The sequence below is a fragment of the Serpula lacrymans genome (assembly GCF_000218685.1).
Source record: "Serpula lacrymans var. lacrymans S7.9 unplaced genomic scaffold SERLAscaffold_6, whole genome shotgun sequence".
In the NCBI taxonomy this organism is placed as follows: Eukaryota; Fungi; Basidiomycota; class Agaricomycetes; order Boletales; family Serpulaceae; genus Serpula; species Serpula lacrymans.
The window spans coordinates 2199589-2221656 of NW_006763295.1; the positions used below are offsets into that span (position 1 = coordinate 2199589).

At 48.8% G+C, this 22068-nt stretch overlaps 10 protein-coding genes across 10 annotated transcripts; 6 read left to right on the forward strand and 4 right to left on the reverse strand.

Annotated features, from left to right (window-relative positions):
- Positions 1-26: 26 nt before the first annotated feature.
- NUZM (NUZM, NADH-ubiquinone oxidoreductase 21.3 kDa subunit) lies at positions 27-1034 on the reverse strand (the record flags this gene model as incomplete). Its single annotated transcript, XM_007317880.1, has 4 exons — positions 27-507; positions 569-689; positions 744-857; positions 918-1034. The coding sequence occupies 4 exons, from the start codon at positions 985-987 to the stop codon at positions 264-266; spliced, it is 549 nt and encodes a 182-aa protein (XP_007317942.1).
- A 306-nt stretch (positions 1035-1340) lies between these two features.
- SERLADRAFT_369191 (uncharacterized protein) lies at positions 1341-1553 on the reverse strand (the record flags this gene model as incomplete). The annotated part of the gene is made up of 1 exon (XM_007317881.1): positions 1341-1553. One exon carries the CDS (start codon positions 1551-1553, stop codon positions 1341-1343), a length of 213 nt encoding a protein of 70 aa, XP_007317943.1.
- Positions 1554-1687: 134 nt separating this feature from the next.
- SERLADRAFT_348669 (uncharacterized protein) lies at positions 1688-2532 on the forward strand (the record flags this gene model as incomplete). The annotated part of the gene is made up of 3 exons (XM_007317882.1): positions 1688-2126; positions 2187-2239; positions 2293-2532. The coding sequence occupies 3 exons, from the start codon at positions 1688-1690 to the stop codon at positions 2530-2532; spliced, it is 732 nt and encodes a 243-aa protein (XP_007317944.1).
- A 1477-nt stretch (positions 2533-4009) lies between these two features.
- On the forward strand, positions 4010-4537 carry SERLADRAFT_388350 (uncharacterized protein; the record flags this gene model as incomplete). Its single annotated transcript, XM_007317883.1, has 2 exons — positions 4010-4432; positions 4489-4537. The coding sequence occupies 2 exons, from the start codon at positions 4177-4179 to the stop codon at positions 4494-4496; spliced, it is 264 nt and encodes an 87-aa protein (XP_007317945.1).
- A 1001-nt stretch (positions 4538-5538) lies between these two features.
- SERLADRAFT_466505 (uncharacterized protein) lies at positions 5539-5929 on the forward strand (the record flags this gene model as incomplete). The annotated part of the gene is made up of 1 exon (XM_007317884.1): positions 5539-5929. A coding segment is annotated over one exon (351 nt), but the record flags the coding sequence as incomplete, so codon positions are not given.
- Positions 5930-6038: 109 nt separating this feature from the next.
- SERLADRAFT_388352 (uncharacterized protein) lies at positions 6039-8136 on the forward strand (the record flags this gene model as incomplete). The annotated part of the gene is made up of 11 exons (XM_007317885.1): positions 6039-6319; positions 6369-6521; positions 6587-6842; positions 6900-6915; positions 6963-7065; positions 7120-7182; positions 7236-7352; positions 7409-7466; positions 7527-7811; positions 7871-7936; positions 7995-8136. 11 exons carry the CDS (start codon positions 6134-6136, stop codon positions 8036-8038), a joined length of 1347 nt encoding a protein of 448 aa, XP_007317947.1.
- Positions 8137-8245: 109 nt separating this feature from the next.
- On the forward strand, positions 8246-10206 carry SERLADRAFT_466511 (uncharacterized protein; the record flags this gene model as incomplete). The annotated part of the gene is made up of 7 exons (XM_007317886.1): positions 8246-8420; positions 8477-8590; positions 8656-8772; positions 8827-8917; positions 8977-9218; positions 9270-9574; positions 9631-10206. The coding sequence occupies 7 exons, from the start codon at positions 8325-8327 to the stop codon at positions 9911-9913; spliced, it is 1248 nt and encodes a 415-aa protein (XP_007317948.1).
- A 193-nt stretch (positions 10207-10399) lies between these two features.
- Positions 10400-10745, reverse strand: SERLADRAFT_388360 (uncharacterized protein; the record flags this gene model as incomplete). The annotated part of the gene is made up of 1 exon (XM_007317887.1): positions 10400-10745. The coding sequence occupies one exon, from the start codon at positions 10738-10740 to the stop codon at positions 10576-10578; it is 165 nt and encodes a 54-aa protein (XP_007317949.1).
- A 1131-nt stretch (positions 10746-11876) lies between these two features.
- On the reverse strand, positions 11877-12413 carry SERLADRAFT_437556 (uncharacterized protein; the record flags this gene model as incomplete). The annotated part of the gene is made up of 1 exon (XM_007317888.1): positions 11877-12413. One exon carries the CDS (start codon positions 12411-12413, stop codon positions 11877-11879), a length of 537 nt encoding a protein of 178 aa, XP_007317950.1.
- A 1291-nt stretch (positions 12414-13704) lies between these two features.
- Positions 13705-22065, forward strand: SERLADRAFT_448749 (uncharacterized protein; the record flags this gene model as incomplete). Its single annotated transcript, XM_007317889.1, has 18 exons — positions 13705-14387; positions 14441-14569; positions 14660-15321; positions 15355-16080; positions 16140-16162; positions 16218-16273; positions 16328-16460; positions 17069-17822; positions 17968-18077; positions 18137-18635; positions 19196-19391; positions 19444-19524; positions 19578-19693; positions 19741-20207; positions 20598-20939; positions 20989-21561; positions 21613-21875; positions 21909-22065. 18 exons carry the CDS (start codon positions 13705-13707, stop codon positions 21928-21930), a joined length of 5835 nt encoding a protein of 1944 aa, XP_007317951.1.
- Positions 22066-22068: the final 3 nt, after the last annotated feature.

The following is a 22068-nucleotide window of genomic DNA, read 5'->3' on the forward strand; positions in this document are numbered from 1 at the left end:
CCAATTGCAACGCTGCGGGACTAATTCAATACCGATATTAATAATGGGTGGTAGCGATGTCGTCGGATCGTGAGGCAAACAACACGACAAGGAGTCGATGCCAGCGTGAACTTCGCGAGGTTATCAGCTTATCGGTTGAGCAACACTCACACCTCGACTTCAATTCCAACAACCCGAATAGAATTCTTGGACTAACGAAAGACTATTCAAAAGTTCGGTTATGAGCCCATTAAAGGTGAATGTATTGAAAACTCGACAATGGTCTATTTGTAAAGCACCATAGGGAAGTATGCATTGGGATCATGTGGTGCATCGGGGGCCAACTCCGGCCTCCAGCGCTTGAATGCGGTGGGGAGCGTTGGAGGTAAATTGGACTCGTCGTAAACCTTTTTGGTCGAGGTGATAGTGGCTATAACAGCGGAAAGATCCAATGGTTCGGAGGATTTCGCAAGCAAATCAGACTTCTCGACGTTCTCCGCCTCTTTTCCTTCGGAAGGAGCAGGCACACTGTATCTTTATCTCTTAGCACAAGAAAAACACGATGCATTGCTGGCAGGATGATACGTACGCTTTCGCTTCTGATTGCTGGACCAACAAGGTAGCGAGCTGAGACTGGGTGACAACAGATAGCTGAGGATAAGCACGGCGGACATCTCGTTTCCAGTATGGGTTTTGAGCAGGATCCGAAGCTGTTCGAGAGCGTCAGTAGAGTGTTGATTAAAACTTGAATAATGGCGCTAAACCTTTTGTTGCGGGCGTAGAGTACTTCTCTGGCCTTGAGGCTGGCGGTGGCCACCGATTGATACCGGCAACAGGAATACCAGAAGAAATTTCGGGGTTCACGACGACGGCGTCACCTGAGACGAACAAGGCATGTTAGCAAGGACTTTGATGGTTATTTCTGAGATAAGACTCACGAAATTTCTTCCAGAATCCTTTTGGATGGACATGGTATAATGTGGACTCAGCTGCTTTCTTGGTAGCCATTTGGGATGGCAGACTGGAAGGCAAGTGAGAGTCAGGACCGTGGTGGCGTTGGAGCGGGATACCACGTGGTCGCGAGCGCGTCGTCGGGCGTTTACTCCGAACTTGAGACTTTTTCGCCCTTTCGTACTTCTTGCCCTTTATCGATTTCGATTAACTTAAAAAAAAAACAGGGACCCCCTTTTTGTCCTTGCGACAACAAGCATCTAAGCTTTTGTTAGTAAGTCATACTTTTAGGATGGCTTGGGTGCCATTTACGAGATCAGTACGTCTTCGAGGGTGAACTTTGTTTTGATCCATACATCAATCTCAAATTTCCAAGGGCCTCATGACCTTCGGAGCGCTCGAACCATCACTCAATGTATAATTACTACGCTTCGGAACAGTCTCGATAGATTTCTATGGCATGGTGAGCCGTCGCGTACGTGCACTATCTTCTGACACTTGTGCGCAAAATCACGCAATGCTGACGGACCCAGCCTCCGAGTCGCGACATCCTCCGTTTTCCCCTTGGACTTTACACCAAAAATAAGATTTCGAGACGCAATACGACAAATTGATGCCCACATTGCGATGCTGACGGATACAAGCACCCCAGTATAAAGTAGTGAGACTTTCCCCTCGATCTCCTACGTCTCCCCACAACCAGTACTCCGAAAGACTTCCCTCGCAGATATTTACCTCTTCTTACCTTCTTGCTTACATGGGTTTCTCTTTCCCCCCTCACCCTGCCGAACTGGTAAAGGTCTCTGCTTCCCTTGAGCGCGTGAACTCGTCCGTGCAAGAGAGAGACCCGCATGTCCTACCGGATTTTGATTCAAAAAGTCTCACAAAATCGACGTCGCCTGTGCTCTACTTACCCCCTCTTCTGTCGTCGCTCCCACATACACTACCTCCTGCGATTATTGTTCAGTCTGACTATCCCCCGCTCGTGACGGAAACACGCCTTCCCGACATAGACCCTGCATCGCTGTCTCTGCATAAAGCATTGCATCATTTTCATCCCGTTACTTCGCTATATGCAGAGACAGACTATGCGGACGCCTTCAATTGGTCAGAACTCGAGCTTCCGGAGAATGAAGAAAGAGATTGGTACTGTGTTGTCTTCCGGAGTAAACGAAAGGCAGACAGCGATGGTGGCCGTCAGTATATTCGCTTGCCTTTGCTTCGCTTCTTTATCTGAACTCGTTCCTATCACACAGCATTATACGACGCAGATAAGAAAGCACATGAAGAAGCCGTACTCAACGGAGGCGTAAATAACTCCTATTTGTATTGTCTTTGTTGTTCTGATAGTCCTTCCTGCAGTTGATCATGTATTGGTACGGTGCACCCGACCCAAATTCTGGCATGAACTTGGCAACATGTATCTGGCAATCTCGAAAACATGCCATTGCAGCAAACTCACGTCCACATCATCTTCGGGCAATGAAGCTCGCTGCTGCTTCATACGAAATCTATACCCTTGAGCGGTATAAACTACAAAAACTGCAGGGCGAAAAAGGAGTATCCATTCAACCGTTCGAGGGAGGTGAAGTTGGCTGGTAGTAAAGTTTCTTGGTTTCACCTTTTCGCATCTCGCATATTTTCTTGACGATACCAGCATTTAGCTATCATTGTTGTCGCACTTGCTTAGAGCTGCTTCCTTTCGGATGTCTTTTTTTTCTTCTTTCTCGGTCAATTTTTATACCTATTAGAGCAATAGCTTCATTTATCAAATCATCTATGTAATTTGTTTTCATCTCTTCGCAGGAGACGTAGTAGATGTAGTATACCGTGTTACGAGGCAGTCCAGGATTCTATGGTATCGTTCGAACATTGTGAACCCGTTTCCTCTATTTCTTCTGCACCTTGATTAAGATACTGGTGGTCGCGTTGTTTGCATAGTCTCGACGTGAAAGGTGACCTGTCAAGCACAAACTGAGAAGCGTGATAGCTCAAGGGGTGATTTTTTCTTGGCGTATAGGGTCCAGAAATTTCGATAGAACGAGGAGGGGTTGATACCAAATCAACGGGGATGATCTGTGAACCCCCAGATTCTATGCTCTCGGTCGTTGGAGATTTGCAAGCATTCTTCCGCACACAAATGATAAATTAGTTAGGGCAAACAGTATTGACGACATATAAAACAGACCCGGTCAAACTTCGCTGGTGATATTTGACTAGTAGTTTTGATCTCTGTGATCGCTTGATTTTCAAGGGTCTTTGAACTTGCAGACTTTGGAGAATCGCGTAGAGGAGATATAAATACCCCTGATGCTGGAGCAAATGACTTTACAGGTGACTGTACTTCCTGTGTAGAGGGGATATCGTCAAGACACTCTGGTTCCGGATTAATCAAAGGTTCAAGCTTCGCATGATCGTCACACGCAGGACTTTTACGGTAAACCTCTTGCGGAAACTCGGGGTATGCATTATAGTTGAGCATTGAAAGGTCAACAAGGTTTTCTCCACTTTCGTCCCAGTCGAGCTCTGAAGTTGCTGCCGATTGATAATATGCAACGTTAGTGCCTTCAAGATTGAGATCTGGTGTCGTCGTAGGCCGCAAAAGTCCTCCAATAGCAGTATTAGCTGGTAATTCATGATCCTGTTGTTCTTGCCTGAAAACGCCCTTTCTGCAGAATGGCTGCCAATGGAAATCAAGGCTTTTCACATCAAGATCGTAGTTGACAGGCTCAACAGCATCCGACAACACGGGGTCCTCTGTGGGAGAGTCAAAACATACTGGGCGGCTCTGAGAATAGATCGGCCCCGGAGCATTGAAGAAATTGGAATCTGCCGTCGTCTCCCGGACACTACTGGAGTCATCAGATAGCATGAAGTCAGATAAAGGGAGGGCATTATTTTCCTGTTCGGCGGAAACAGCCAATACTTCAGAGATAGCGAAGATAGGGGCTGAAGGAGGAAGTTTGAAGGGGAGCGTAGCACATGCAGGGCCAGGCTTGGAGAACGGAACCCATTCTGTGTTGATGTTTTCGATTTGTGTTGCATGTACTTCATGTAAATTCGGAATCAGCCGGGGTTCTGGAGTCGTCGATACGAAGGCGTCGAGTACAGGCGTCGAGTGTGGTAAAACGGTACTGAAGATTGGCTGCAGAGGGGCTTGGGCTGCAGCACTATGGTCCAGAACAAAAGTATCCGTCGGACGCGCTTCGCGTGGGCATTCTCTGGAATCCCTTTGAATTACAGAGGATGAGTAAGGAAATACTTCTCCGGCCTGCACGGGTAACTGATCAAAAGGAGAAAAAGAGAATATGTCATCATCTTCCTGACAAATCGTTGGAGGATCTTGGTCACGCTGCTCGAAGGGCGTATTCCGAGCACAGTGATCTTCTCGTTCACCGTGAGGTTGAAAAATCAGATTTCTCAAAGGATGGTCGCCGTGGAGAGTTAAAAATGTACAAGCCAGCCAATCAGGTAAAGGCTTTCTGCAGTGGTTGGGCGGTGCCTAAGAGCCAGAGAAAAGCACACTTCAGTGCTCGATCAAAGAGCATATAGTCTTACTGGTATAGAACCAGATGCACAAATACTACTTCCGGGACCGGATCCGCGGACCATTCTCCCATTGGTAATAGGTTTGTCGAGATTCGAAAAACTTGGAGATACCTTGCCTAACTTGAGGATTGTGAAATCGCTGCCTAGTCTACCTTCGCTTAGTCCACTATATGCGTCTACTGGGGTCTTGGGAGTGTCGTAACTGCTGACTGACGAAGAGCCAGAAGAGCGAGCTCTGCTACGAGGGGCAGTTGCTGTACGTCTGAATGAGCGCGTAGAGTTGAGCTGGTCTAGCATGCGATCAAATCGACGGTTAAGACCCATCGCCTTGCGACGCTTGGATGGCCGGAAATTGTTATCGTAAGCCCCTGTTCGATTGCAGCGATGAACAATCTTGAACAATCAGTTTAGATAAAATGAACGTACCCCTGATTACTTGTCCGTTGGACACGGTTGGAGAAATGCTGTAGAAATATGACGTTATCATGAGTTCAAGTTCGCGTAAATTAAAACCTCGTGCCCACCAAGCATGAGTGAAGTGTTCAAAACCAGATACAGATTCGGTGTCCTCGTTTGTAAAACCCAACGATAGACGAGCTGGCATGCTCAGGGCTTGCGTATAACGGCCGTAAAGGTGTTTTCTGGGGACGACCTGCGATAAGATTCCGAGCGGGGACCTTATATATGATCGAGGGATGCACGTGCCGACCACGTGAGCTAATGCGCCATACCGTGGTTCTTTGTGCAAAGAGGTGATCGACAACCGCGGATGTCGATAACTTTAAACGTTCCTCGAAGACTACCCCGACTTGCATAGAGATATTCATGAACACCTACCACAAAAATTGACAGGTGCGCCAAGAAGCTGCAAGCTGCGTGGTCTTATCTTTGCTGACTGACCCAGTGGATTATAAATGGCCGGTTTCGGCCGTCAGCGCGTCAGCATGGCCATATATATTGCTGTCACGAGGTTGGCCCGAATACCTATCACTGCTACCACGCACTGCACACGCCAGTTGGTTATCGTTTCGTTCTCTTTGAACACGTTCGCTCGATGAAGTCTCCGGAGATATCTGCCTTTGGGCCATCCGAGGGAACCATGCTGGGCAATATCAAGGATCGTATCTCTTCCGAAGAGACCCCCGGTCTTCCGCTTCACACCCATGATCACAAGCCTCAGTCGAACGCTCAAGCTAGGTTGTACACACTCTTCACATTGTGTATATTCGGGTTCCTTGGAAGGAGCGTATTTTGGACCACCCATCAAGTAGCTTATCAAGGCTCTGAAGAGAGCTTAACACCCTTATCCGGTTCGCTTCGGAATCCAGCATATCTCGTCAAAGCTGAACATGGCGCTGTTGCATCTGAAAATAGACGTTGCTCAGATATCGGTGTTGGTATCATGAAAGATGGAGGCAATGCTGTCGATGCAGCTATCAGTGCTGCTTTGTGTACTGGGGTGGTCAATATGTTTTCGTTAGTTCATTCTTTTTTTGTTTTACCGAAATTTCCTTGGCCTCAACACACTCATAGTTCGGGCATTGGAGGTGGTGGTTTTATGACTGTTCGTATACCACCACCTTCTCCTGGAGGATCTTCCGAAGTCTATGTAGTAGATTTTCGGGAGACAGCTCCTGCCTCGGCAAGTACAACAATGTATCGCAACAATCCAATGGGGGCTATGTTTGGCGGGTTGGCAAGTGGTGTTCCTGGCGAACTACGAGGCTTAGAGGAAGCTCACAAGCGCTGGGGGAGTCTACCATGGAGTCGACTTGTTCAACCGAGTGCAGACTTGGCACGCGAGTGGACCGTTGATCCAGAATTAGCTAACCGGATAAAGGTGATTAATGATTCGCCTTCTACGGAGTGCTTTTCTCAATACAAGCTAGATGTTTTCCCCTATTATGCTAGGCTACCCTGATTGGAAGGCAGTGTTCGCTCCGGAAGGCCATATCCTTCGCGAAGGGGATGCTATAAAACGAACCAACTTTTCGAAGACCCTTACGACTATAGCCTCAGAAGGTGCTCGCGCTTTTTATGAGGTGCATACAACCTAGTAATATTAACGGGTGGAACTTGCTCACGTTTAATATCACGCCCATTGCAGGGACCAATCGCTGACTCGATAATCCGAAAAGTGCAAGAAACGGGAGGTATCATGACACATGCAGATCTTGCCAATTATGCCGTCAAAGTATATCCGGCTTTGCAAGGTACTTATCGTGGCAAGAAGGTATACACGCCAGACGCGCCTACCTCCGGCCCCGTGCTATTGCATATGCTCAACTTAATGGAACACTATGATCTGATTGGCGACGGAAGGACGGGTTTGAACGTTCATCGACTCGTGGAGGTTTTGAAATGTATGTCGTAAATATCTCACACCATCTTCCGGCCTAATCCTATACCAATCACCGAAGTTGGGTTTGCTGCGCGGTGAGTAATTTCATTGGAGAACTGGATTGCGCTCAACAGATGCGTAGTACGAAGATTTGTGACCCAGCTTTTGACGACAAGAGCAGTGATCGCATAGGCAAGATTTCCACAAAGGAATTCGCTGACGAAATATCGACTAACATAACCGACGTAAGCTTGCTATATGCTACTGGCTGCGTACGCATGCTCAGAAACTTTACGCAGGATCGCACCCACCCCCCGGAATATTACAACCCCGAATTCGATGTCAAAGTTGATCATGGAACAGTATGCCTTGCTTTCCATCCTACCCAGTGGCTCGCTAATAGTATACTCCTCAGAGCCATACTTCCACAATCGACAAGGATGGCATGGCTGTCTCCTTGACGTCTACGGTGAACTTTGTCTTTGGGTCACTAGTACTTGATTCCGAAACCGGTATCATTCTCAACGATGAGGCGAGTAACTAGGCGGTGGAGCGTCCCCCAATAATCTGATTGAGTTACACATGCAGATGGACGATTTCTCAACACCTGGCATCGCGAATGGATTTGGACTGTGGCCCTCTCCTTGTGTGTGAATTCTGTCATTGTACCTCGAAATGTGCTTCTAGATCCTTCCTTTTCACACAGACAACTACCCAGAACCCGGTAAACGGCCCTTATCTTCCATGGTACCTACAATCGTCGAGAACGCCGACGGCTCATTTTATCTTTCTATTGGAGGCTCTGGAGGTTCCCAAATCTTCGGAGCAGTTTTCCAGACGATGTTGAACCTGGAATGGGGCATGGATGTAAGCGAAGCGATCGAGTATGGGAGGCTGCATGATCAATTGTACCCGTTGAGAGTAAACGTGGACAACATCTATCCCACAGAACTGGTCGATGCTCTTAAAGAGAGAGGACACAATGTGACTGGTAATTGGCAATCATTCCTTGCACCACATGACTGCGTGCTAAATTCGCATACGTACTAGTGGTTGACATCAACCGTGTGGCTGCTGTTGTTCAAGCTGTCGTCCGGCAAGACGGAACAATTTATGGTATGTTTGTGGTTGTATCCACGACGAATTATGGTTAATGTTATTCTATGCTGGACAGCTGCCAGTGATTCGAGAAAGAATGGTATAGCGTCAGGATACTAATTTAAACCTTGTATATTCTACATTACGCTGTAGCATATTCCAAATGGGTTTCCCTTGTTTTACTACTGGAGCAATGTGCATGATTACGATTACGATATGCAAACTCATGCGGGGCCCAAGGGTTTGGCGAGCTGTTTGCCGGCAGCCTCATTTTCAAACAATCGCAAATAAGGTCGTTCATCCACCAACTTGAATGATGTGTACTACAGTATACCGTGACACTACTTAGTACACTACAGCGTGTAGAGGCTGTCAAAGTGCGTATTTTTTGTGGTTGAACAGCATCATGGACAGCATAGACTGGGACCTCCTTTCCTCTTACGCTGGACTGCTCAGTCTTGCCAGCATATCCATATATGCTGGTGCTTTTGGATCCCTACCGGTGGGTCGACTTGTTCAACCTGATTCATGTTAAAATTATGACTAAATGTGCCACAGAAACGTCCACGTAAACCACTTTCTACGCCCAAGGTGCCCTTGCAGGAGGAAGATGATGAGGACGAAGATATTCCTGATCGCATGTCCTCAGGCGATGCGTGGCTTTTCCCATTAGTGAGTCATTTCAGCTTCTGCTGTACATTCCGAAACGCGCGAATTGAAACATCTGTCGGGGACAGGTCGGCTCTATTGCACTATTGGGGATGTATCTCATTGTCAAATATTTTGGAAAAGAATGGATCAATTGGTTCTTGGGATGGTATTTTTCCGTAGCTGGTGTAGGGAGCGTGTGGAAGGTAAATATATTTCGGTCAACATCAGAAAGACAACGCTTACCTCATGTAATTTAGTCTCTTGTTTCTTTCACCAGGTTTGTGGTTGGTAATGACCGGTGGAAAAAATTTGACCGAAATCGCATCATGATGCTTAAAGGGCCTAGAGGTATAGTTACCAACGTCTTCCGTCATTTGGGGTTGCAACGCTGATACCGGCGGACATAGAGCTTTTTTCTGTATCTGCAAGAACCCCCACACTGTTTTTACTCCCACTGGGAGTGCTTCCTTCGTACATCTATTCCTTCTCCAATGCCGATCGCAAATCAGTGCTCATGACGGACATTCTGTCCCTTTCCTTCTCACACAATGCTCTGTCGTTACTCAAGATCGATTCCTTCAAGACGGGATGTATCCTGCTCTCCGGTCTATTCTTCTACGATATTTACTGGGTGTTCGGGACTGAAGTAGTAAGTCCACGTTTACCGAGCAGGGGTAATAGCATCGCTGAAATCTCTTAGATGGTCAAAGTCGCTACTACTTTAGATGTGCCTATTAAGCTATTATGGCCAAAGTCGATGGAGTTCTCGGGGGCAAGGGGCTTCACGATGCTCGGACTTGGCGACGTTGTTATACCAGGAACTTTTGTTGCCTTGGCTTTACGCTATGACTATGATCGATCAATCCGGTCGTCTAGGAACCCCCAAGGATCCTTCAGTAAGCCTTACTTCTATGCAGCCTTGTCTGCGTATATTGTTGGGCTTGTGACTACCATGAGCGTCATGCACGTGTTTGGAAAAGCCCAGCCTGCATTGCTTTATTTAAGGCAAGTCGATAGCTTCCACGTAGTACTTTCTTGAAACTAATTAGTAGGCATCTTAGCCCCGCTTGCATTTTGTCGTTCTTCTTGACGGCGTTTGTTCGCGGAGAGTTCCGAGATGCGTGGAGTTGGACGGATGAACCTCAGCAGTCGCGGGATCTAGAAGGGAAGAAGCCTAACGAAACTCTGAAGTCTGCCGAAGAACTCAAGGTGCCAGTGGTTAATGGGGACGCAAGTGGCACCATCGAGGACAATAAGGGGCAAGATCAAGGCGAGGAAGCTGGAGAAATGTCCGACTCCACCAAGCCCAAGAAAAGACAAAGCAAGAAGAAGGTCAACTCGTGACCCTTGAGATCACATTAATAATATACCCCTCCTACTCCGCTCTCTGCCTAACTGTGCCAACGTTTAGACGCTGATGCTATACATTGTATTCTTCCGACAAACCTGGGAAGTCGCCAAGGAAATTGGCTGCTGCGGGATTTTGGTCTGACAGAAATACTCAAATTGCAGATCTCCTTCTATAGATAATACATTTGTCACACCGTAAAGTTATACCGCGTATAGAATACAGTACCCTCTTGATCATGTAAAGCATTGGCAGGTCAGCGCATGTGCGGCAATAAAGCCAGATCTAGAAACAAGACCCGGAATCGAAAGTGCAGCTGTCCAGAGTGATATGACAATGTATTTGTATTATTGCCAGTGCCAGGTACGGGGTTAGCCCCTACAGTGACCCACCCTAGTACAGTACAGTAGTGCTCGCGCGCGCGCGAAGGGACAGTGGCATTACGTGTTACATTTCATGTTCAACATCCGGGAAACTGCTGTAAAGAGAGCTCGGTCGATCGAGTATAGTCCGTCTGATGGTGGCGCGGAGAACATCCCGTTGAGGGAGGGGCTATCACGGGAGCATTCATCACGGCATAGCGAATGCGGAGAGAACACAATGGACGAGAAAACACTCACACACTGTTCGTTATACATAGGCCGGGCCCGTCTATCACTCACGCCGGTACAGTGTAGACAGCGCACAGGGCCGAGCTACCGAACGCCTTTCGGGCCCTGACGAGTTCTTCTGATGGGGCTGACTGACGAAGGAATGGTACCCATGTCCAAAAAGGAAGGAGGATGAGATAACATTGGCAATTATAGAGGAGCAGCGAGATCATTGAGTTACTTTATGCGTCAAAAACCGTGGAAGTTGTCATACCGGCAAATAGTAGTGTATCCGTCGCTATTGGTTGGGCATCCGTTGTTCCTGTCATCTTAATGAGAAACGCGGCGAAGGCAGAAGGCGGGAATGTGGCGCTGATGCCGCTGGAGTGGTGGATGCAGGGTTGGTGGAGGGGGTTTTCAAGAGCCGCATCGCTATTTCCTCGGGGAGGGCGTCGTGGGTTACTACGCTGAGCAAGATGAGCGTCTAAAGAGTGGAAAATACACAGCAAGCTGTCCGAGAAGTTGGGACATCACAATCAAACATGCTGCCTTCGAAGTCTGAATCTAAATGTGTAATAGTGTGAGGGAGTGACTAAACCGTCAGCCCGATTTGCCATAAAATCGGCGAGTGATGGCTGTGAGCAAGAGACGATGGAATGTTAATCGTACCTTGGGGGATCTAGAAGGAGGCATGCTTGATAGGGACGAACAGGAGTGTCACCGAGTCTATGATTTGAGTATAGTCGTGTGTGCGCTACTCGTGTGATTAGTGCAGTAAATGGAGCGACAGTCATGTAGTTGGAGAAGCGTTATTGTACCGCTTTACGGCAAGTTTCCGCAACAATTTACGACATGTGTAAGTTCCGGCCGCGAGCAGTAACCCCATTTGCGCAGCAGTGGTGAGAGAGCGTGGGGGTTAGGAGGTCGTAAGAGGACATGAACGAACTAATTAGTGCAGAAGGGTCAACAAAGAGAGAAATGGATCTAGGACAGATCTGTGAGCTGATGACGGAAAAACTGAAGCAAGGGAGGAAGAAGGCGTCACAAGTTCGAAATTCTGAAGAGAGATTGAGCCTGCATCAAGTTGTGATTGGTGGCTGTAGCCAGGACCTGCTGGAGACCATGATTAGAAGCATTTGTTGAAACAGTTGTGATGGACACGTTTGAGGCTGAAAGCAGATAAAAGTAGTGAAGGATCTGGTCAATTGGGAGAGTAGTGAGTGTGAGGGAGTGGTAAGACAATGATTGCTGGGGCTGCCGTAGGAATAACGATCAAGATTTACAAGGCTCATCTTGAGGTTTGAACCGATCTGTCGGGTCGGTGGGTAAATTGATGGAGAGATGTCAGGTAGAGCAGCGCAAAGAGCTGTTACTGTTCTTGTCTAGTGCTATGCACGTGGGGGACCAAACTGGGCCGAGTGTGCGAAGAGGACGGGGTGAGGAAGAAAGGTATGGAGGGGCCGTCTGGATAATGGTTCTGGAGAGAAAAGGGAGGGCAAGGAGGGTGGAGGGGGACAGATTGGAGCGAGGATCTTGGGTCGATGGTTCGGAGGCGGCGGCGAGCAGGGGGCAGGGATTCCAGGTCCGCGGCTGGATCTGGGCGAAGCGAAGAGGTGTTTCGAGAATTCCCATCGTGTCTGGGATATGCACTGAGAGGCCGCCATCTGATACCGTGTTCTCCTCCTGGCGAACGCACTAACCACCGTGTCTGGGATATGCACTGAGAGGCCGCCATCTGATACCGTGTTCTCCTCCTGGCGAACGCACTAACCACCTTCCTTGGGGGACATGAGGCAGCGAGAGCGCATAGGGGCGTCGCTGGCGTGGGAAAGGCGATATACGCTGGATCATTTTCAGGGCAAATAATATGACGGTGGAGGGGACCTCGGATACCGCATGGGGACATGTGAAAGAAATGGTGGAGGGAGGGTAATAAATCAGGTCTGTTATGGGGGTGTCTGGGGACGTGGCACGACGGACCGTAGGTAGGAAATGTCCCTCAACTCGTTCTTCCTTTTCGCTCAGGTGTTCTGCTCTCATTTCATTTCTCTGTTTCTGCGAACCAGCCCTCCTCCTCGTCCCTTTTTGTCCTCCTTATTTTCTCTTTTTCTCCTACCCGCCACCGCCTTTCTTACAAGCCAATCAGACGATCTGGCTGTCCTTATTACGTGCGTACACATCATCCTCGTTCTCGTCCCCAACGCGCTCACAGCGATTCCCAGCTCAACCCCAAGCCCATCTTCCTCATTTTATGGGCCCCCCCTCGTCCCCCGCAAAGTCCTCCTTCGACGGTGCCACCTCTCGTCCCTGGTCCCCCGCTGACCGCACCACCCCCGCCAACTCCTACCAGCCTCATCTGTCTCTATCCGTCACATCAGAACCACCTTCTCATCCCACATCCATCTCCACCTCTTCTCACTCTTCCCCCTGGTCTCAATCTCTTCCCCTCCCCTCCACACCCCAGCCCCATTCTCTCCCATTCTCCCTCCCCCACACCCCACCTCACACTCTTCTCCCAGATATGTCGGAACATCACAACTCCATGCAGCCTTTCTCAACCAGCGAGTGGAACAGCCTCTTCTCTGCGCCCCTTAATCCAACAGTATTCGCTGCCCTCGCCGCTAACGGTATCTTGGGCCCATCTTCCTCTACAGCTGTCCCCTCTACCACACCACCCCAGTCCGTCCGTTATAACCCCCATAATTCTCGTCCTCAACAACACAGGCCTCCATCATCCAGCTTCCACCACGATCAGCCACTTTCCTGGTCGCATGACGCATCACACTACCCTCATGGTCCTTCTCAACAGAAGCCATCTCTCCCCAGATCTCATTCTTTCGCAGCAGGTTTATCCATCGAGAAGGACAAAATGTCCATGGCTGACATATCTCATTACGCGCAAGCACATCCACGTGTCTCTGACGCTTCTCTCCACCACTCTACAAAAGTTCCTGCTGCGAGACGAAGACCAGTCAGTGTTTCATCTATTGTCCTCATTTCCTATAGGCTAATTCTCTTTTCCGTCCCTGTACCAGAACAACAACGATTTGTCGTTATCCTGTGCGGATCCTGTTCCTCATCCGGATGGCGGAACTTTGAATGCAAATCACTCGTTTGGTCCCCCTATCCATACTAATTTTTTGCCTCAATCTACTGCGAGCTACACTCCCTACGGGTTCCCTGGCGAGCATTCAAATATGGGCTTACCTACTTCACTTTGGATGTCCCCAGCATCCACCGCCCCGTCCACTCCAGGCGCATATACGCCCCTATCTCAATTAACTATTCCTTCTCACCCTAGCATCTTGCATCCAGAGGTGTCTCCTTTATCTGGATACAAGGACCCCTCGCCGTCAACGACAGGCTCCCTTTCTTTAGAGTCTAAATCTACGTTGATGAGCGATTTTTTCTCAGAAGACTTGTTCGGGGTCCCCGGTGTGGATCCAAATCCTAGTACTTATACTTCCCCTCGACTATCTGGCTCACCAGATCTGAATTCTGTAGCGTCTTCCGGTGAGGTTGACCCAGAGCAACTTGCTAGAGAAGACCCTCTTGCAACTCAGGTATGGAGAATGTATGCGCGGACGAAGGCAACGTTACCACATGCACAGAGGATGGAAAACCTGACGTGGAGAATGATGGCGTTGGCTCTCAAGAAAAAGAAGGAGGACGAAGAGGCCAGAGAAAGATATGCTGAGAAAAGGTCAGATGTCAAGGCTGAAGAATCCGCAGTTTCATCTGGTCTACCTACCTCCCAGGGCGAAGGTGTCGGATCTGATGATGATGGTGCAGAGAGAGGAAGGCGGATAGACAAGGGTAAAGCCAAGGTTCAAGTAGTCGGTTTTGATGGCACGAATCAGGACGGCACAGAAGATGACGAGTGAGTGTTCTCTTATTGCGTCATCTACAGCGTGTTTGACTCCATCTGCGAAGCGTTGTACCTATGGACTGGAGAGCCATGAGTAGATCAAGGTCTCGTATATCAATGGACTGGAGGCCCCAAAGCCGGTCTCGTTCACGACCACCCCAGGCCACAACTACTTTTGATCAACACGGGGCTATGTCCGGTCAGCATGAAGGGCGGTATCATTTCCCCACAATAGGTGCCGGCCAAGCGATGACCGCTCAAAGGTCGCCAACTGGTCTTGTCAGATTCCCTCCAGGCGATTCTGTGTTGAAGGGCCTCGCTACTTCGCCAAGTATACCCATCCCTGGTGCCACATCTGCACTTACCATTGCTCGTCACAGTCCTTCATCCTCCTCTGTGCCCCTTCGCTCTGGGCTTTCTGCTGTATATGAAGGTCGTGTTGACCATGCGCCTGCTCCTTATGATTTATCACACAACACACATGATGATGCATATGAGCATGAGCTGTCAGCATATAACACACCATCATTCCACCCCTCTTCTTTACCTTCATTTGGCCTGCATGGCCCAACCACTGCTCCCTCTTCATCTCGTAATCAGACGAGCACTGAACCTTCGTTCCCAAAACATGTTCGCAAAACCAGTTTCGATCACACGGTTCAGAAAGCTGGTATTTTTGCCGGAGTAAGTGGCAGACATCAGGTCAATGGGAAACCTCTTTCACCCGATAGTCTTGTGGGACAGAAACGACGAGCAGATGCTCCTCATGCAGAGAGTATGCTGCGTGCTGATCCTTCAAATGTGGGTCAAACGACTCCAAGACAAGTCGATGTTCAGGAAACAGAGCAGTTTGAGAGCAGTAGCCCATTCCCGTCTACCGCCTTCAATTTCTCTTACTCTCCATATGATGGGATGTTTGATCTTTCTGGCTCTGGAGCTCATTTAGGTCACGATTATTCTGCTGTACTACACAGTCCAGACGGCAGTCGGTCGTCAGGGGGGCATTACCACGACTCTACTCGTTCTTCAGTCAATGGTGTGTCCTATTCATCTACAGTTGGGCCTTCTAGTATCGGTGAAGGCTTATCGGCGGCGGCGGCGGCAGCTACGGCAGCTCTTGCAGAGGGCTATCCTCATCTTAGCAGTACCAACTTTGGGGGCACCGACGATTCTCAGCTCGACTATCATCAGTTTATGGGTATCGGATATTCCAGTATCGACAGTACCGTCGGCCTCGCGCAACATCCATTTACAGTCGACCCCACTCACATTCTGCCTGTGGAGCACAACGGAGATGGTTTACCGAGTTTCCATGCGAGTCCCTCGAGCGACGGATGGGGCAATGGAGTTAATTCGAGTTCGACTGCTTCTCCTGAGCCATATAACACATCAAATGCTTCTTCGCCTCCCTCTGGGGAGAGTGCGTTGAACGGCCATCAACCTCGAGTTGCACCACGGAAATTTGCTTCGTCGAAGCGTGCCGCTCAAGATGTCCGAAGAAAGAAATCGCTTCCTGGTGCGAACACGTCTGTTTCCAATGGAATTTCGAGATCGGCTACTAGTACTCCGGATCCTTTGAATACGGATGGAAGTGGTACGCAGACGGGTAAAGGGGACGATGGAGATCAGACTCCTACTGCTTGCACGAATTGTCAGACCACGAACACGCCTTTGTGGAGACGTGACCCTGAAGGGCAGCCGTTGTGTAAGTTTGAGTTATTGCATTCATTTTGATTGGCGCCATCTGATGCATGTTTGTAACAGGTAATGCGTGTGGTCTATTCTATGTGAGTGATGATTCAAGCTCTCTTCTAGCGCTGTGATGCTGAATGAAGGTTTTAGAAATTGCATGGTGTAGTAAGACCACTGTCTCTAAAGACAGATGTGATCAAGAAGAGGTTTGTTTTATGGTTATGGGAAGTCGTCATCGTCGTTGAATGTCTTTTTGACAGAAATCGTGCATCGGGCGCACCCAATGGCTCTGCTCGCAAGGGTTCATCTACGCTGCCCAAGCTTGCATCGTCTTCGACCCGGCCTCGTGCTTCGACGACCAGCACGATGCCAACCGGTTTTGCAGGATCTCGTGTGGCCCCTCCTAATAATCGACTTGGATTGGGATCTCCACATGCAGGGTTAGCCATGAAGCGACAACGACGGACGTCCACCGGGCTCGCGCCCACTTCCGCGACCCGGAAACCCAACGAGACAGGTATATGAGAGTGGAAGTCATCTTACGCGAGGCCTTGTGTATATGCTGTAAACGACGGGGGTCCGTAGTAGTAACACAAGTGTTACCGGGCAATCCTTTTTTCGGTATTGTAGACCGTGATATCTATTTTGTTGTTGTCGGATTGCATGATTGTTGAAGGTTGTACCGTAGATATTTGACATAGATTATTCTCTCTCTGTTTCTTTCCTGTTATATCTATCCGATACATGCCATACTTTTCTGTATTGCAACGAATATGTTGACCATAGGATATATCGTTATTTTGTAAGAGCGCCTTAATATTGATTGTACTCACACACCGATATTCCCTTTTTGCGCATGCGCTCATTTTCTACGCGTGAGCACTTTTGTATCATTACCATTACGGACAGCTGGCTGGTACTGCGCTGGGCATCCTCCATATCCTTTAACCTGCTATATCTCTTAACATCGCTCTTTATCCAATCTGGCCTCGTTTTTTAAGCATGCTAACCCCCCACCGCGCACACCGGTACCGCCGTCTGCTTTTCCGTCTAGTTTGCAGCCTGTAGGATCGAAAGATAGCAATGGGAACAAAGACAATCGGCGACATTCGCGCCTAGAAATGGACTTTGAGCAGGCTCTGCGTGCTGGGGGAACTGTCATGCTCAAGGAAGGTGTCGATGTGAATACGCTGGGTGTGGGTGGCAGCCCAGCGCCGTCGTCGCATGAATTTGCCTCACCTACACCTCCCACAAAAGAAATGCGAACGCCTCGCCTTGCTCACCAGCCCTCAACGCCCGTCATCGTCCCCCCAACCCCCTCTCCAGCTGCATGTTCCTCCTCCTCCTCTTCTTCAGCAACAGCAGGGGCAGGGGCAGCAGGGGCAACGTCACCAGCCCTTCCCTCCTCTTCCTCTTCTAATGAGATCTTCTACGACGCTGAGCACCCTGACATGCAGACTAAACGCCGTTCCATGTATCGATCTTCGGGCACGTCGAGCAGTCCCGATTTGGCCACGCTCGTACGAAAAGCAAAGGAGAAGGGAGGGGTGGTCAATGCGCACCAAGCGCACCAACTCAGGAAGGACAAACGACAAAACCCCCCTCCCCTCCCCGTGTCCAGCTCAGGCCTTCGCCCTTCAGCGACACGCCCGCGCTCATCCACATCCTCTGCGGGCACTTCACCTGCCCCCCTCAGTCCAAATATCTCACATATGCCTAGGACACTTCAAAAATCGGCCAGAACCCCGGGCGGGAGTAGGCCCATGCGTGCTAACAGTCCGGGGAACTCGGATTGGGTGATGGCTAATTCAAGCTTACAAGCTCATCAGATTTCAAAAGACAGTGGCGTAAACAAGGTGTGTGTGTCTCTCCTTTTCTTTCATACCGAAGAGGCCGGTAGTTAAAAAGTTTGTGTTTGCTCGCGCGCAGCTCCCCAAGACTTCGGTAAGGGCGAAGACGAGTGCTTTCTTGGGGAAAATGTTGGGCCAAGGGTCTACTCGGGATCGACAGGTACGTTCGCATCTTGTGTTAGGCGTTTCTTATCGTCTGATGTTAATGATGATAACAAGCGGCCGGATGAACCGACATCGCCTTCTTATGGTGTACCAGCCTTTATGGGTGCATTTTCCCCTCCGGTTCCCCCCTTACCAGACGATATTCAGCGCACGCCTGTGGCACCTCCTATAACTGATGTCTTCACGAGCCCTCGCTCGAATACTCATGATCTGAAACCGCTTCCACCCATTCATGTTGCGGATGTGGACCGCAAAAGTGAAGATTCAATTGACGACAGATCCATCGTTATGGTCAATCATGCTCCGAATTGGCCTTGTAGACCCCCTTCTCCCCAGAAGAAAGTCGAAGCTAGGCCGACGAACGTTGCTAACAAATTTATCAGTCACGCAAAGAAGAGAAGCATGAGTGCCGGCGAAATAGACATAAAGAAGATGGTACCAATGTCATCTTCAGGAGGGGCTTCGCGCCCCTCTAATGAACCTGCGTTGAATCCGAATACGGAGTCGCAGGGCTGGGATTCAACACTGCATGGCATACTCAGTGATTTTAAAGGTGAACTTTCTCAACTAGACCCAATATCTACCAATTCCTTGGATTTACGAGATCCATCAACCCCTTCGCGGCGGCTTGCGTTTGGACATACCAAGACTGACACTATGATTTCCTCTCCCAACCTATCCCAAGATGTTTCTCACTACAGGTCCCCCGTTATACCCTCTGGATCAACACCTACACCGGCTTGTCCTCCACGAACGGAGGCTTCTCAAGATCAAAGGGAGGTGCCGCCCTCACGTACCTCCACGGAACCAATCGTCCCTCCCCGCAGCTCCTCATTGCAAAGTCCAATCAGGTCGCGCTCTGGGTCCAACCCACAAGGATCACCACTACATATTACGCCTCTAAGACATGGTTCAAGCCCTCTCAGGCTAAAAGGATATGGTGCTCAAATGCAAACATCCTATCGCGATTCCTCGTGGCTGCGTGTTCATCATCGATCAACTGCCTCAAGTTCTGAGCCTTCACTGATTCCTGTCAATGACGAAAGTCGTCCATGTGAGTGCATTTGTGATTCTGCCATGCTCCCTACTGAAGATACGTATTTTTTTTTGTAGCTCTCAATGTGACTTCACAACAGGATTTGACCACTAATGACTTGATATTAAATCGTTATGCTTCCAACCCATCCTTTTCACGTTCTGGCGATGTTTCAGACTTGGAGGAAATGGGCAAGGAACGAGCAGCACGCTGTTATGCGGATGACGAAGAGTTTCTGGCAAAGGAAAAAATTGCTGAATGGCTCGGCGGACAGTAAGTGTTATTTCTCATTTGTATAAGCTATTACTGAGGCAGGATCTTGTAGAGGGCAGGTCAACAAAGTCGCCCTTCGCTATTACATGGATTACTTTGACTTCACTAAATTGAGGCTGGACAACGCATTCAGGTTTGTTTCTTGAGAAATTATGAAAATATTATTTTCTTAGAAAGAGCATATAGGCGCCTGTGTACCAAACTCTTCTTGAAGGCGGAGACTCAGCAAGTAGACCGAATCCTCGAAGAGTTTAGTAGGCGTTATTACGACTGTAACCCCAACTGTGTGTTCGGTAGTGCAAGTAAGTGTTACTTTTGTCAGGCCATAAGATTGCTGAAACGGCCGAAGGCGTTGTTCATGCGGTCTCGTATTCTTTATTACTTCTAAACACTGATCTTCACGTTGCGGACCTTGTGACGAGGATGTCTCGCTCCCAGTTCGTTCGTAACACGATGACTGCCATCCAGATGCAACTCCAGCCCAATCGATTTGCCTCTAGTACGGACCTAACTTGGGACGACAGCAGCAGCAGTCGTGGCACCGGCTCCGACGGAACTGAGACCATGTCCATAACTCGTTCGAAGCGAAGTGGTAGTATTACTAGCTGGAATAGTATATCAAAAGATACCATCATTTCCTCCGCCGGCATGTCATTGGCGACTCCCTCTGGTACTACTCCCTCTTCAACCGCCCAACCTTCCATGAACAGCAGTACTACCTCTGTTCAGTTTCCCACTGTCGCCGAGTTTAAAAGTAGCCAGCCATCAATGGTTTATGATCGCAACTGGGAAATTGATATGGAGAGTACGCTCAAGGTACTCGATATTATAACAACTAGATGACTTGTGTTTAAATTTCTTCTTTCTTTCTCAGGAAATGTATAACGCCATTAAAAGCCAACAAATCCTTCAACCTTTGGGGAGCTCATTTATGGCTCGTTCATCCACCTCCTCATTGAGCCCTTCCGCGGCACATGGCGTCATGGCGCGTCATAGAAGCTTCCGTGGCCAGCCGGATCGTTTGGCAACTCTGAAGCGAGGTAGTATCCGAGGTCTTCAATCTATTCTTACCAACCAGGCATATAGCCCCTATAGTAGCAACAGTAGTATAGATGGACGAGTGAGCCCTTCACCGAGTTTCGCTACATCTACACACGAGGTAAGATATTATTTTCAAGTGGCACACATAGCTAACTTGGAAATCAGGTTGCAGCCGCCTTCTTGACCCCTACTCTTGGATTTGCGTCAAACTTATCTCACACAATCATTCGAGAGGCTCAGGAGGATGATGATCGAAGTCTCAAGAGTCACGAGTCGAGTTCAACGACTGTCAGTATAACTGATGAAGAGCTGGCTTTACTCGGTGCTCCTTGGGCTAAGGAAGGTATGCTGTGCCGAAAGCAATACTGGGAGTCTACAGGAAAAAGGGCCAAAACAAAGGCATGGATGGATATCTTCGTCGTTATACAAAAAGGCGAATTGAGCATGTTCACCTTTGGCGAGCATGGCGGGGGATCCTCAGGTGTAGTTGGTGGCGGTAACTGGCTAGTAAGTGATAGCGTCTTATACGTTTACTTTGCGCTCATTCTCGTTTCAGGAAAGTGCACAGTCAATGGGGAACGTGCTTCTGGCTCACTCTCTTGCACATGCCCTACCCCCTCCCGGATACAACAGGCAGCGCCCTCATTGTATGGTGCTAACTCTTGCCAATGGAGGTGTATATTTCTTCCAAGCCGGTACTGAAGAACTCGTGAACGAATGGGTCTCCACTTGCAATTACTGGGCAGCACGAACTAGCAGGGAGCCTCTCGCAGGCGGAGTATCGAACATGGAATACGGTTGGAATCGGGTTGCAGACCCTTCGAGTCACGGTCGTTCTGTCTCGGACAACGAATCGCGGGATAACGATCGCACTGATACTATGAGTGTGCGCAGTGGTCGAAGTAGTCGAAGCAAATTCAACTGGAGAGAGGGCGTTGCTACCGTAAGGGCACCTCACTCACCTTGGTCCGATAAAACTTTCGTCAACGATTGGAAACCACCTTTGCCACCTTCTGTTGCGAGCACCCACGATGAGGAGTCACAACTTGAAGCGCTACAAAAACACGTCATCTCCCTAAAGAAGGACCTCAAACGCCATAATGAACTCCGTGAACCCATGGCTTCCTTGGTAATGCCGAACTGTGCCCTATATTGAATTATACTAATTTTTTTTAAATAGTATGCTCCTCGGACTGCTAATGCCAGTAAAGCGCAGACCAACTGGGAGAAAAAATCACAGTATCTCCTAACCGAGATAGTGAAATATGACTCCTATATTGATTCCTTGCAGTCTGCCATGGCACTGCGGCTAAAGAAAAGAGGAGAAAAGGCACTTGAACGCGCGTTGGTGATTGTTAGTCCTGATGATGACCACCCGAATGCTGCGAAGGGGAAATGGAAAGGTTACCCCGGCGAAGACACGATACCCGAAGCTGATGAACCGTCCGTTTCTTTAATGTCTGGATCGCACCGCAGAGAACTAGCTGAGGGCGGATAACGCAAGATTTTAAATCCGTACTTCGTATAACTTTTTTGTTTTAATGATGTGCTTGTACTAAGGCGGGGTTATTTATAATGCCCTTTTCTCGTTTATACATTGTTGTTGTGTGCAAGAAATAGAAAGAAATTCCAAGGA